This window comes from Tupaia chinensis, unplaced genomic scaffold, assembly GCF_000334495.1.
Source record: "Tupaia chinensis unplaced genomic scaffold, TupChi_1.0 Scaffold143836_2, whole genome shotgun sequence".
Lineage (NCBI taxonomy): Eukaryota > Metazoa > Chordata > Mammalia > Scandentia > Tupaiidae > Tupaia > Tupaia belangeri.
The window spans coordinates 586443-601198 of record NW_006203687.1 but is presented as its reverse complement, the minus strand read 5'-3'; the positions used below and the strand labels follow the sequence as shown (position 1 = coordinate 601198).

At 47.7% G+C, this 14756-nt stretch overlaps 1 protein-coding gene across 1 annotated transcript in view; it reads left to right on the top strand.

The window, feature by feature from the left end:
- Window positions 1-14756, top strand: part of TRIO (trio Rho guanine nucleotide exchange factor) — a 298566-nt gene that overhangs the window by 63672 nt on the left and 220138 nt on the right. Inside the window, exons 4-6 of the mRNA XM_027767024.1 lie at window positions 5042-5234; window positions 8850-9362; window positions 11504-11626. Of these exons, the coding sequence (XP_027622825.1) occupies window positions 5042-5234; window positions 8850-9362; window positions 11504-11626 (829 nt within the window). The remainder of the gene's footprint in view (window positions 1-5041; window positions 5235-8849; window positions 9363-11503; window positions 11627-14756) is intronic.

Here is a 14756-nt window from a genome sequence, read left to right as displayed (position 1 = left end):
GATGGAAAAGCAGAGAAAGACAACGGGCAGTGTAGACCTAAGAAGTCCCTGCCAACCCGCATGACGCATGCTACATAGTTTAACACAAAACTGAGAGTGATGGCCCCGCTGTGGTAGTGCATCCTGGTTAACACACTGCTCAGCAGGCTGAAGCCACATGGGAGCCTGGTTCGATTCCCAGCCCCGCCCTGAAAGCTATGCTCACAGCCCCAGCAGCAGGGGAGGCCAAGGCAGTAAGATCAAAACATACCCTGCCTAAAAAAAATGCAAACCAAAAATACCATAAAGTTTGGGTTTTATTAAGGGGATTTTTTTTTTTAGTTACGTAATCGGAATACCATATATAACTTTGCTTTCTGGTTTTGAAATCTGTGTTGATGGTAAATTTAAACTTACTTTCTATTTTAACATTAAAAAAAATTGATTCAGTATCAGCCCTTGGCCTGGTGGTTAAGAGAGCCAGATTCCCCATGGCTGCCTGCACAGTTCAAGTCCCAACTTGAAAAACACGCCCGGCGCATGTGCAAGCGTGCCCAAGATCCTGGCAGGATGGAGGAATGGAAAAAAAGGGACAGGACATGTCCCTCTCTGTTTTTCTCTGGGAATAATTTCTTTAAAAACTTGATTCAGATACACTCTGGAACACCTGAATGAGCCTACATAAAAGTAAACAAAAACCAGGGAACTTTTTGTGGAAAATAGGGAGCACACACACAGGCTCACTCACGGAGCACGCGCTCCATGTTACAGCTGTAGCGTTTTCCAGTTTTGCCCACCTCAACTTTCTCTAATTCTCCTGAGTATTTTACAACAAATCCTCAAGGTGTATGGTTGTGCCCGTAATGACAGTGTGTAGAGTACCCTCCTGCTACGGAGCTGCCACTCCAGTCACTGCCCGCGCCCAGGTGACCTCCGCATCCACAGTCCCCAGTGAGAGCTGCTGCTGTGGTTACCGAGCTTTTTAGGGAGGTGGAGTGAGCGTGAAGCGATGCCGCTGCCATGGGGTAAAGGAGAAGGGCCTCATGTGTCCCAGACAGAGCCATGGTGGGCTGGGTCCTGTGGATACCCGTGTCCTGCTGGCCACTGCGCTCCCCAACAAAAGAATCAGTGAACATCACCCGGCAAGTGAGGTCTCTTAGACCTGTGAGTAGGCCTGTGTGTGATTTGTAAGCCTGGTTACTTGCTGTGGTAGTTTTAGGGTGGGGTCAACACTGGGGTTTCTACCCAGCTTTACATCGTGTGCCTACGCTGGGGGTCTGTGAGACCCTTTCTCTGTCCCTTCTCCCATCCTTCTGAGATGGGAAGGTGGCCCTCGGGCCGTCCCTTTGCACACCACCCCAGTGTACTGTGTGCAGAGGGGCCCGTGTCCAGAAAAGCCTGGGCCTCTGACTCTGACTGACCGGGGGTGACTGACTGCACTTCTGCCCTTGGTTTTCTGCTCTGTGAGTTGCAATAATAACCCGGACGTCCTGGCATCCTCCTAAGTCCTGAGCCGCCTCGTTGCTGCACGTCCAGCGCAGCAGTGACGCAGCCACTGCCTCCGACGTGGCCCGGTCGTCCTTTCACATTCCTTGTTTTCTTCTGCCATGTTGCGTCGAGGCAGGTCATCTCGTTGGTTTCCTCCTGCATGCATCCAGATTGTCCATGGTCGTCACAGTCGAGCCTGAATGGATTGAGTATCGTTACTTGGGCCCCTTCCTCCCCACCCCACTAGAGCTGGAGGGATAGGGTGAGCTCATAGGGTTACACTGCAGGGAAACGGCATGAACTGTGTGCTGGAGAAACAAGAGACAGTGTAGTCTTCGCTGCTGTCAGGAATTCCTGCACAGTGACGAAAACATGAGGGGTCTTCAAGAAGTCGAAAACGTGTGTTATGAGAACACTGTGCAAAGATACAAATTTTTCTTGCACCAGAATAAACTTGTGCTGGAATTTCACTTTTCCACACACTGAAGTACCCTCATCACATGAGTCTTGTTCTCCTCATTGCTTGAATAATATTTCATTCAATTGTGTTCTAGAACTTGGCCTTGGTTAGCATGACTTACGGTAGTTAAATCAGTCTTACTATCATGCTCTTTGGATCAGTCAGTCTTACTGTCATGCTCTTGGTAGTCGCTTAAGAAATTATGTGGTTCATTTCTTTGTATAAAAAGATACTTGCAGGATATTGGTTAAGGCACTGGATCCCACACGGCCGACACCACAGTTCAGATCCTGGATTGTGCGGCTTGAGAGATATGCCAGGCGTGTGTGCGTGCGTGCCCAAAATCCTGAGAGGAGAATGGAAGAGAAGGGATTGCAGCATGGCCACTCCCAGGGGAGCTTTCTCACTTTCCCTGTCTCTGTTTGTCTGTCTTCTATGTGGGCACGTGTCCTGTGGTAAAAACCTAAAAAATAAATAAATAGATATTTTCTTCGTCTAGGAACTAAAGAGTTTCTCCGTTTAGAGAATCAGCGTCGAGAGGGCATCTTAATTCTATGTAAATGTTCTATATCTCAGACCGCAGGAGTCCTGGTTAATAGGTCGGAGATCCCTAAGAGCAGTGTCTTCAAGGTGGAGGGAGGGCCGAGCCCTTCGGAGGACAGCTGTAATGCTCACTAGGTGCTCATAAACGGGGGCTGACGGGGAGGTTTGCAGACCACGGCTGTGAGCCATGACGGGCTGCAGCTTTGTGAAAGAAGGCAGCTTGAAAGGCTGTGTGCTCCCAGTTCATGCGAAGCCACTGGGTGGTAACAGTTTGCCCCTGGAGGAAGGTGAAGAGTTGAGCCTGCTGTAAACTCCGCAAGTGCAGAGAACCTTTGGTTTTGTGTTTTCTGACTGTTCCTGTTGTGAAGCCTGGAGTAATTCCGGTTTGCTGTTAAGCCACTTTGAAGCAGAGGGGCTTTGCAGTTGATGAGAGTTCTGCAGAAGGCCAGATAGGGAAAGGCCACCAGGGCATTTATAGCGCCGGGGTGAAGATGCTCCAAGTGCAGTCTGCTGGACAGCAGCCAGTGAAACAAGTGGAGCGTTGCTGTGGTGCCCACGCTCTGCTGTCTGACGTGGGCAGAACACATGGTGTGGGGTAGAGTGCCCCCCGCAGGGCAGCCAGCATCCTCTGTACTGGCCCCAGCACCTCTGTGCCTTGTGGTCCTGTGGAATGGAATCGTGCAGGATTACGAACCCCACTAGAGCCTAAGGAGATCCAGAATGCTGAATCTGTGATCTGGGAGACTTTCGGGGATGTTCCTAGGAGTCCTGTTTGCCTCTAGGTTTTGCTAAGACCAGAAAACAGTGGCACTGCTGCCCGTGATGTCCACTGCGGCCCCAGACCTGCTTAGGATGGAGGGGAGGTGATGGCCACAGGAGTGTGCGAGCCAGGGTCAGATCTAGTCCAGCTCACATTTGAGTGGGGTAGCTGACGGTCACTCCTACGCAGGCATTGACAGTGCGTGATTGCCAGCCTGGGGGCCAGCCCGTTTTCCCTTCGCGGTTTCAGTACCCTGTGACTGAGCCGTCCAGTGGGTTCCACCAGGTTCTGCAGCACAGGCGTCTGGAGAAGGTTCGAGACCACAGACGTCCTGCAGCTACGAAACTTGGACCCAGTCACTCCCTGTGATGGTACAAATCTGGATAAAGAAGCTAGTGGGGAGTAAGTGAATGGGGGGACAGGGGAGGCGGAGAGGAGGGTGGGGAGGGGAGAGGCTGTGAGAAAGAGAGCATGCAGTTGGTTTTAATTGTGACTTCTTTTGGTTTTGTTTTGCTTTCTAACACCACTTAGTGATAGCTGTGTGTCTTCCACATTGTCCGCTTAGACTAGGTTTTCAGGGCACTACCTGAGGCAGAAAACTGTCAAACATCTTCATCACCCTTGCATTGAGTCACCTTGAGCTCCGACGTCTTCTTCACCCGGGCCTCCTGAGGGCCTGTGTGTAACCCAGAAACCTTCCGGGTAGCCACTACCTGGTTACTAGCATCTGGCGCTGTGTCAGCAGCCTTCACTGGCCTGCGACCGGGACAGGCCAGCACGTAATCGTGAGGATGACAGCTGTCCTTAGCTGCCACAGAAGCTTCCAGCCGTAACTCCAAAGTTACAGCCGAGCGAGGTGATGTTCGTGACCTGTGTTTAAGGACACCTGCACGCATCAGTTCTTTATTGGGGACGTGCATTATATGTATTTCCCATGTAGTTAGGGGCTGAGATCTAGTAACACTAGAAGCTGGCTTTTTTTTTTTTAACTGTAAGAGCAAGGAGACAGGAAGACTGCGGCTTCCCAGCACTGCCTTGATTTGCACAAGGGCCAGCAGCCTTTCCGCGGTTGCTCATATGGGACACCACATGTGGTGGCGGGTGGCGGCAGTGCAGCAGAGTGCAGATGCCAGCCGTGTCTTTGTACTGCTAGGAAAGTAGGGGCACAGAAACAGAGCCCACCTGGGGTGCCGCGAACACCCAGGGACAGGCGGGAACTGCTGAGAGAGCAAGACGACAGGTAACAGGAACAAAATGAGCCCTGGAAAGCCCTCCCCCTTGCCAGCCACGCTGCTGGCGCTTGTTTTCGGCACCTGTGGTTCCAGGAATCGTGGGGTAACTGCCGTTTGTGGAACTCAACCCTGTCTGCACTCCACTGTGTGTGCCAGGGGTCTGTACCTGTTACTGCTCCCTGGGATCTTTGCCCATCGGAGTTGCTGCATGAGTGCCTGCGATCAGTTAGTACAGCAGAGACCAGAGAGATGGGTACAAGGGTCGTCTTCTTCCTCCTGCAGAGAGGACAGGGTGCGAAACCATGAATGCAGACTTAAAATTGTGGGAGGTCTGGAAGCTGGACCCTGTTTCAGTACACCATTCTTTTTCCGCGCATGTTCTGTGTTTCTGGTGGGGAAACAGTGGAGCTCTGTGGGTGGGACTGCCGCTCTCTGGTGCTGGGTGCCAGCCCATGCGCCCACCCTCTGCTCCCAGGCACCGCAGGCAGGGTGTTGGGCGAGGTCTGGGACTCCCAGTGGGTCTCGGGCCGGAGTGCCCTGGCTGCCAGCCGTGATTTGTGCCCGTGTGCTTCCCCGCAGCGAGGAGGTCTGCAAGCGAGGCTTCACGGTGATCGTGGACATGCGCGGCTCCAAGTGGGACTCCATCAAGCCCCTCCTGAAGATCCTGCAGGAGTCCTTCCCCTGCTGCATCCACGTCGCCCTGATCATCAAGCCGGACAACTTCTGGCAGAAACAGAGGACGAACTTCGGCAGTTCTAAGTTTGAATTTGAGGTAACTTCCCCTGGTAGCGGGTCCCCTGAATGGCAGGCGTGGTGTGGATCATTGGAAAAGAGCTGACTTAGTCTCACCAATGATAGATGATAGATGTTCAAGCCACTCGTTCCGTAACTGCATATCTTACGTGCACATAATACCTAAGTTTGTTATTGCATAAAATGACAAAGCAGTGTGTGTTACCCGAGTGGCCAAGGAGGATTTAGCTTTCACCTCTGGGTCGAGGTGAGGGGCTGCTGAGGTGGACCGTGACCTTAGAGAAGCCCGGTCCTCGGACTTCACATGAAGGAGCACTTTTCCCAGGCAGCTCTGCAGCACGACGTGGCTGTAGGTCATCGTCATGCCTCATCCGTGGAGGTGAGGAGGTCTGAGGGAGCGATGCCCAACTCAGACTTCCAGGGGGAGAAATACGGAGGGGACTGGGCATCACCCCATCCTTCATAATGGAAAGAATGGCCCACACTTATTCCATGTACCAGGCCTTTCATTTATGACAGTGGAGTGCTACTCTAAGAACTGTTCAGAGCCCTGAGCTCAGGCACCAAAGATCATTGTTTGTTTTTGTTTTTGTTTTTGTTTTTGTTTTTTTGCGTGATCTTAAAAAAACAAATCTCAGTGTGGGTCCAGTAGATGATGTAGCAGTTAGGTTGCTGGACTCCCACACTGTTGACTGTGGTTCAAGTCCTGGACTCCATGGCTTGAAGCTCACACCAGGCACATGTGCGTGCGTGCCCAAGATCCTGAGAGGAGAGTGGAGGAGAAAGGTTTGTGCCATGGTCATTCCCCTTGGGCGGGGTGATTTCTCACTTTCCCTCCCATCATTCTCTCTGTTCTCTCTCTCTCTCCTTAGAGTGCACACGCCCTAAGACAAGAACCTCTACCAAAGAACAAAACAAAAAACCAGTCATGTTCGGCCCGAGAACTTTGTTTCGTTTCCACCATCACCCTGCTTCTTAAGCTCCCGAGGCTCTGACAAGGCTTTTGTCAGAGTTCGCTTAATGGGATGGTGATGAGAAGAGAGTGCTCCTGCCAGCCTGAAGCCTCACTCGCGCTCTGCTCTAATTCCTAATAATGAACCATGTTAACTTGGGGTCAAACAGATTGCTGCTTCTGGCAGCTCTGCCCAAACCTAAGTTTTAGTGCATGTATCCGTGTGTTTTAAGGTAAACAGCAATAATCTGAAGCACATCAGACAGTATTAATACTTATTCTCTAGGTCATATGCTATATTTTTCAGAGTATGTTCAAATTTATATTGCTTAGATTTTAAAATTCCTTTCCATAGTACTGATTTTCCTGTCTGGAATCTGAATCTTTAGTTTTTTTTTTTTAATTTATTTAACTTGATTTATTATTATTATTATCACATGAGTTTTGCCAGAGAGAGAGAGAGAAAGAGAGAGAGGAAGAGGGAGAGAGAGAGAAGCCTCTAGATCCGGGACTGGAACCATGGTCGGCCATGTGGGAATTCCAGCACCTTAACCACCACACCACTTGTACACCGGAGGTTTAATGCAAGGAAGAAAGCAGCAACCCTCTGTCGTCACACCCTGTAAGAAGTGATTGGGGGACGATTTATTGGGTCTTAGTTATTAGGTCATCGGGAAAGTCATGACATATTTTTCTTTGTAAAAATGCACCATGACTTTCCTGACGACCCAATGTTTTCTTGATACAGAATTTACAGTGTATTGCATTTAAGTATACATGTTTTAAGTGAAAGCAATGGTTTGGCAGTATAATTCATGAACGTTTTTACTGGTCTAATTATGCCCTCTCCCTCAGGGCCCTTAAAATCCCTGCATTGGAAAAACCATTGGGCTTGCCTCACAGTTTCCTGGCCCCTTTCTGAATGCTGCCTCTTGGAGGTCATCAAAGTCAGCACATGAGACAGGAATTGGCTACAGTAACTTTGTAGACGGAAGACAGGCTTTGGAGCAAGTTCCTCCTTTTCTTTCTTTCTTTTTTTTTTTTTTTTTAATTTTTTAAAATTTTTGTCACGGGGCACATGTGCTCATTGGAGAGAGACCGAGGGAGGGAGGGAAAGTGAGAGGGAGGTGGCCACATGTAATCCTTTCTCCTCCATACTCCTCTTAGGATTTGGGGCACACACACATCTGCACCTGCTGTGTTTATCAAGCCACCTGGTCTGTGACTCAGACCATGGAGTCAACCATGTGGGGTCCAGCACTTTAACCACCACAGCGCCTGCTGCCCCCGAGCCCCTTTCTAATGCCTCTTCCTTTCGCTGTTTCTTACACTACCCAGTCTAACCTGCACAGAGATGCCAGTTCTAGTTTCTTTCAGGCCAGAGGTGACCAGATGGGTCACCCTTCCTTTTCTGCTCTGCCCATAAGTTCTAGGCGACAACTCTTTTTATTTCTTAACCTTTGTCTTTGCACTCATCACCCTTCTCCCATGTGTTTCTTGTTTTTGTTTTTTTTTTTTTTGGGGGGGGGGGGGGTTTTTCTATAGGGCATGTGTGCTTTCGTTTTTGCTATAGGGCATGTGTGCTTACCAGAAAGAGAGAAACAGAGAGACAGAGAGCAAGAAATCACCCCCCAGGGTGGATGGCCATGCCGCAATCCTTTCTCCTCCATTCTCCTCTTGGAATCTTGGGCATGCACACACACACACACCCGGCATGAGTTTAAGCCTCTGGGTCCGGGACTTGAACCACGGTCAATTACTTGGGAGCCCAGCAACATAGCCATTATGCCAACTGCTGTTCCCCCCATGTGTTTCTTGAGGCATAATATTAATATGAATCTGGTTCACATTCTGATAGGTGAGGCTAAGACTTCCTGTCGACTGCAGGTGACTAGGACTTTGTGCTGTTGAATGGGAATGCAGTCTGAAGGGTTGCAGATAGATATTACAATGAGCGAAACATCCCTCTGTCTTCCACCAGCTTTCTTGCTAATAACCCTTGGGTATTTTCTTAGTTTTTAAAAAGTCATTTTAGCCCAACTTCTGTCACTTGATGCGAGGTTGGATAGGACATAATAAATGTAAGGATGGTGTGGTTGGAGCAGCTTTTTTCATTTAATAGGCAGCCTATGAACACATGTATGTAATACATGTACTCAACACATGTACCTAATACAGGTTCTCAACACGTGTATGTAATACAGGTTTTCAGGTGCCCTGTGGCACTTACACTGGTTTGGAAGTCCAAGAGCAAGACATTAGTTGGTAGCAGAGAGGAGGGAGCTTTGCAGAGTTTTCTACATAGGGAGTGATACAAGTGGGTAAAATGGAATGGATAGAAGAATGCATAGATGAAAATGAAAATTCTGAATTATCTGCTCTGTACTTGTAATTTAACATATCTCCTAGTTTAATATGCCTGACAGAGTAGGCTGATCTCCACATTCTTGGAAAGATCTCAGTTCTTTAGCTCTTGTGAAATACACACGGTCTGTAATGTTAAGTATTTTATCTAACATGTGTTGCTCTGATGGATTTATTTTTCATTATACTGGTAATACTGACTTCATCCACATTTATTTTTACGGGGCCAGAGCCAGGTATTTGCTATAAATAGATAAACTTGGAAAATCTGTGACTCAGTGTTGCAAGTCTCACACACAATTCTTTTTCTTCCTTAAGACAAATATGGTCTCTTTAGAAGGCCTTACCAAAGTAGTTGATCCTTCTCAACTAACTCCTGAGTTTGATGGCTGCCTGGAGTATAACCATGAAGAGTGGATTGAAATCAGAGTTGCCTTCGAAGACTACATCAGCAATGCAACCCACATGCTGTCCCGGCTGGAGGAGCTCCAGGACATCCTGGCCAAGAAGGAGTTGCCTCAGGATTTAGAGGGGGCTCGGAATATGATCGAGGAGCATTCCCAGCTGAAGAAGAAGGTGATTAAGGCCCCCATTGAGGACTTGGATTTGGAGGGACAGAAGCTGCTCCAGAGGATTCAGAGCAGCGATAGCTTTCCCAAGAAGAACTCAGGCTCGGGCAACGCGGACCTGCAGAACCTCCTGCCCAAGGTGTCCACCATGCTGGACCGGCTGCACTCGACGCGGCAGCACCTGCACCAGATGTGGCACGTGAGGAAGCTGAAGCTGGACCAGTGCTTCCAGCTGAGGCTGTTCGAACAGGATGCCGAGAAGGTAAAGAGGGGGAGCAGTGCCCAACAGGGCGTGCAGGCGAGCTGCTGGGTCACTGGGTCTGGTCGGGTGGGAGAGAAGAGCAAGCCCAGGGCGCTGGTTACACGCTAGCCAGCATCGGGTCAGAGACAGCACCTGCATCCGTTTCCCCGTGTCACTCGTAGAGGACAGTGCTGGTGTAGAAACTTGGAGTTAAAAGTTCTGATGGTGTGGTCTAGGAGGTCTATAAGAAAGGTGAGAAGAGTGAACATTTTATAGGGTTATGCTATTGAAGACAGTAGTTATGTATGTGTTTTGTTAACACCTTCCCTTCCACTTATCCAAAGCTAGCTACTGAACACCATTTCTGTTACAGGGTTTTTTTTTTTTTTTTAAGCCACTTTTTTATTTTATTTTATTTATTCATTCATTTATTTTAATTTGACCAGAGAGAGATACAGAGAGAGAGGGAAAGTAAGAAAGCAAGCCACTAGGTCTGGGATTCAAACCGTGGTTGACCATGTGGGAGTGTCCAGCGCCTTAACCACCACGTCAGCTGCTGGCCCCCTGGGTATGTTTTAAACTAACAGGTGAGTAGTGCATTCAGAATAATAGCTTCTGGGACCAGCACGGGGGGTGGTGGTGAAGGCAGCTGGATCTCACGTGGCCAGATGTGCATTTCCAGTCCCAAGCCTGGTGGCTTGAAAAGCATTCTGGGACTGTGGCATGGCCATTCTCCCTGGGGTGAGGGTGTGCTTTCTCACTGTCCCTCTCTCTGTCTCTCTTTGGGGAGTACACTCATCCTGTACCAAAATTTAACCTCTCTCCCCAAAAAAAGTGGTAACTTCTGAACAATATAGACAATAATTATCTATAATCTCCTGCTTTATTCTTGTGCTTAAGACAAACCAACTAGTCAAAGTGAATTTTTTGTCAACTCCTAGCTAATTCAATCTTAGCCATGAAAAACACCATTTATTTATAGGAATGCATTGCAAGCCCTGAACATAGGTGAATCAGTCGTTTTGAATTCGAGATCATGGAATCATTTTTTACATGGACAGGGAAATATAAAGTCAAAAACTGCTTTAAAATATTTGGTGTAAAAGAGCCCTTCAAACAATAATAATCCTGTACTATTATACGGTAAGCTCTTAACATGCCTGCCAGTATGTTTCTGATTTTAGTGTCTTGTCAAAGATACTAGGAAACTGTTCTCCAGTTACTAGAAGCACAGATACGATTCTAGTCTGGAAGAGGGCTGATTGATAGTCATTTCTATTTTCTTAAATGTCTTCCTTGTAAACCTCTTAATTGGTATCCTTATCGAAGTAGCATATATATTGAACCTTAAGACACTGGGACCAGCAGTTAGTGTAATGGCTATGTTACTGGACTCCCATGTAGTCCACCACGGGTTGCATCCCAGACCCAGTGGCTTAAAACTCACGCTGGGCGTGTGTGCGTGTGTGCCCAAGGTCCCAAGAGGAGAATGGAGAAGGGATTGTGGTGTGGCCATCCCCCCTGGGGGGTGATTTCTCGCTTTCTGTCTCTATGTCTGTCTCTGTCTATCTGGTGAGCTCACACGCCCTATAGCAAAAACCTCTCCACACACACACACACAAAAGACACATGTCATCGTTAAATTTTTTCCTAGCCCTTTATATTCTCACAGTAACTTTTGCTGTTTGCATTTGCAAAGGTTTCTGTAAACTTCTTGCATTCAGCAGCATAATCTTGAACTGGTATCACTGTCAGTATCTGTGGGCAATACCAACGGCAAACCCAAGACCTGCGAGCCTGTAATTTCATCTAAGTTGTCACTGAAGTCTGTAACTGAGAAGCAGTGTGACAAATTCAGCAGTTCTTTATGACAGGAAGACTGGGTTAAAAAAAGAGCAGAGTTTTCAATTGGCCTGGGGGGGCTCAAACAGCCCTCTGAATTTACCTGCCTCTTACTTCCTCATCTGTAAGAGGAGCCCCTTAGACAAGATGTTCTTGTAGGTCCTGCAGGTTCAGAGCTGCTGACCTGTTCTAGAAGTCCGTACCGCTGAGAGGTTGACAGAGCAAGGTCGTCTTTTCTTGGTGCGACCCCATCCGTGGGCCTCCATGGCGGTCATTTCTCTTCTGGAATGATTCCAGGCGGTGTTTTTTCCTTCTGGTAGATGTTTGACTGGATCACACACAACAAAGGCCTATTTCTAAACAGCTACACGGAGATCGGGACCAGCCACCCTCATGCAATGGAGCTTCAGACGCAGCACAATCACTTCGCGATGAACTGTATGGTAAGACAGCGGTCCGAGTGAATGGATCCTGGTTTGTGGCAGTGTCTCAGCAGGCAGGAGGTACTTAGCGGATCCTGCCAGCGCAGTCAGGAGGAAGGTGGGCCTCCAGAGGACCAGTGAGTGTAAAGCTGGCCTTTAGGTGAAAGGGGTCCCCCAAGAGTAGAGCATCACAGGGCCTTACTTTTAGTTTAAAACAAATAAAAATGGAAGCAAGCAGGTACACCAACCAGAGAAACTTGAACAGGGTCTTGACTGGTTCAACAAGACACGCCTGTGGCTGACTCTCAGGAGCCTGCAGGGGCTCGAGGTGCTATGTAGGCCGCTATCCACTTGTCGGCTGTGTTCACGAGGAGGAGGGATACAGCCTTCTCCTTCCAGGCAGGCCTGAGGGATGAGTGCATTCATTCTTCCAGGGCCCCTGGCTGTCTTTGGAGTTGAAGGAGTTGAGGCCTGTGGGCTGCAGTTGACTCCTGCAGGGCCCTGGGGACCAGGAGGGGTGCCTTTAGGGTTGCATTGCAGAATGCTGAACGTTGAGCAGCACCTCTGTTGCAGTTTTACAGTTAATGTGACTAAAATAAGCTCCATGTTGAATATGTGCTTACTTCTGTAGACAGGGAAGCTTTTAGAAACTTTACTCTTCAAGGATGTGTTTTTGTTTCAACTTTAAGGCAACTTCATGAGAATGAACTACTTTGGAGTTTTGTAACTTTTGTGACCGAGCATTAAAGCAATGTGAAGACAGGATCTTTGTTTAAATTAAGTCAGTAAGAGGCCATTTAATTAAAATTTGATCAACTAAGTGGTACAGTTAAGGTCACCCCAAAGATAAGATCTAGGAATATCAATGTTTGTAATAAACTCCATCAAAAAGCTTTATTTCTGTCCTAGAATTTAAGATAAGAGAATTTCTGGTTTAAATGATCAAACCCAGACTTAGGGACAGCTGAAATGTTAGCCTATGGGAGTAGGTTAGGAGACTTTCTTCCAGGGCCAGCAGGTGGCATGGTGGTTAAGGCATTGGATTTCCACATGGCTGACCGCAGTTTGAGTCCCAGACCCGGCAGCTTGAAAATCACACCAGGCGAGTGTACATGCATGCCCAAAATTCTGAGGGGAGAATGGAGGAGAAGGGATTGCAGTATGGCCATCCCTAATGAGGAGTGGTTTCTCACTTGACCGCTCTCTGTCTGTCTCCAGCAAGGGCTTGCATTTTATGACAAAAATTTATTAAAAAGAGAAAAAAAAAAGAATTTTCTCTGAAAAAAAAGAAAATAATGCTATCCATTTTTCTGAATTTTTTGAAACTTCAACTAATGGCAAACGGCACATTTATCCCACAATACTCCATATTTTAGAAACTAGAGATACCATAATGTGTTCTAGAAATGAACAGAAAACACTGTCCTCACCCCCAGCATTGTTAGTGGGAGATTTAGGAAGACAACAGGAACTGTAGGGAGGGGCAGGGAAGTCGGCTGAGGGTGAGCGATTATGCCTGCTGTTTCCCATACACCTTTGGCCTCAATTTCTTAATCCAGAAACTAAGGATAACATCCACCTCCCATGCATGGTATTATCTTACTCTGTATATGTAAAACTTAGTGCTTGACATCAAAGAGTTATGGAGAAATGGAATTTCAAAAAGTCGAAATCCATGCATAGGTTTTCCCCGATACCTGTTTGATGTGGACTTTTTGGAGCTGCCACATGTGGTCAGTTACTACCAGTGATGTTGTTAATATACTCGAAAATACAGTTAAAGCAGGCGAGAAACTCTTACACATGCGGGTGATGTCCGCTGCTTTTCTTAGGTTTAAGTATTTTTTTTTCTATTTTCTGCAATGTGCTTATATACATTTTTAAATAATTATTAATTTTTACTTATTATTATTATTATTTTTAATTTGTTGTAGGGCACATGCACTCACCAGAGAGAGACACAGAGAGAGGGAAAGTGAGAAAGCGAGCCATCAGGTCCAGGACTTGAACTGTTCCGACCATCTGCTGGCCCATCTATTTTTTTTTTAACTTAAATTTTTAATTCTAAAGAATGTGATAGCTCCATACCAGGCTGGGGCGGCCTTCCAGGCCTGCCCGGCCCCTTCTTGTGATCACCTCCAGAGGAAGTCTGTGCCCCCATACTCCCCCTCGCCCGGCCACTTCATTCAGGACGCCTATGAGCAGATTCGAGCCTCAGTGACAGTATCGCAGAGGCTGGAGTCCTGTGGGCTCTGTCTGATCCCAGCCCAGGGTGGTGCCACCAGCTTCTGGTTTGGCCCGAAATAGAGGGAGAGGATGAGTGAAAGTACGAAGAAAGAGTGGACCGGCGAGTTCTGCAGGACGTTTGTGTGGGTGGGCTGCAGACAGGCCTGCCTGCGAGTGGGGATTGGCTGGGAGGGGCAGTTGGGACAGGTGGGGTCAGTATATTACGGGTGAAGGTGGGAGCCATTTAGATGGGTTTGATCTGGGGGGACTGCACGAGCAGCACTGTGGTGACAGTGACACCGAAATCATAACCCTCGAAGAATAACAACTCGGGTTTTGTAGGAGGTGTGCACACTCCTTCCCGCCTTTGTGTTTGACCTTGAAGAAGATTGAAAGTGAAAAAGGACTATGGTGAGAATCACATTGCAAAACAAAACAAAACAAAAACCCCAACTTGTTAAAAGCCTCACATGCTTATTTTTGCAGTAAACATGTGGACTAGAAGATAGAAATGTCTACAGAGTAGAAGCTTAAAATCACTTAAAATTTGAACATAACATTGGTTTTTACCTCAGTTCATGTTCTCCAGAGAGTGAATCCATTTACAGATTTTCTGTTGGCACCAAAAAGATGACTCAGGCTTATGTAGGAAGGAGAGCCTGTTGCACACAAATGGCCTTGGGTTGCCAAGTTCTCATTTTTAGCTTCTGGGCTCCAGTCAGAAACGGAAGCCCAGGCTCCTTTGTTCTGCATATGTGCAGGTCAGTAGGCCACCCCGGGGACCCTCAGTCCTGCAAGCCAAGAGTTAGCGTGGCCTACAGTGCGCCCACTGGTGGCTTGTGTATGGCAGACATGCCTTCATCAGCTGATTTCTTTTCTTTTTTTTTTTTTTTTTCTTTTTTTTGTGAGGTTTTTTCTTTTGGGT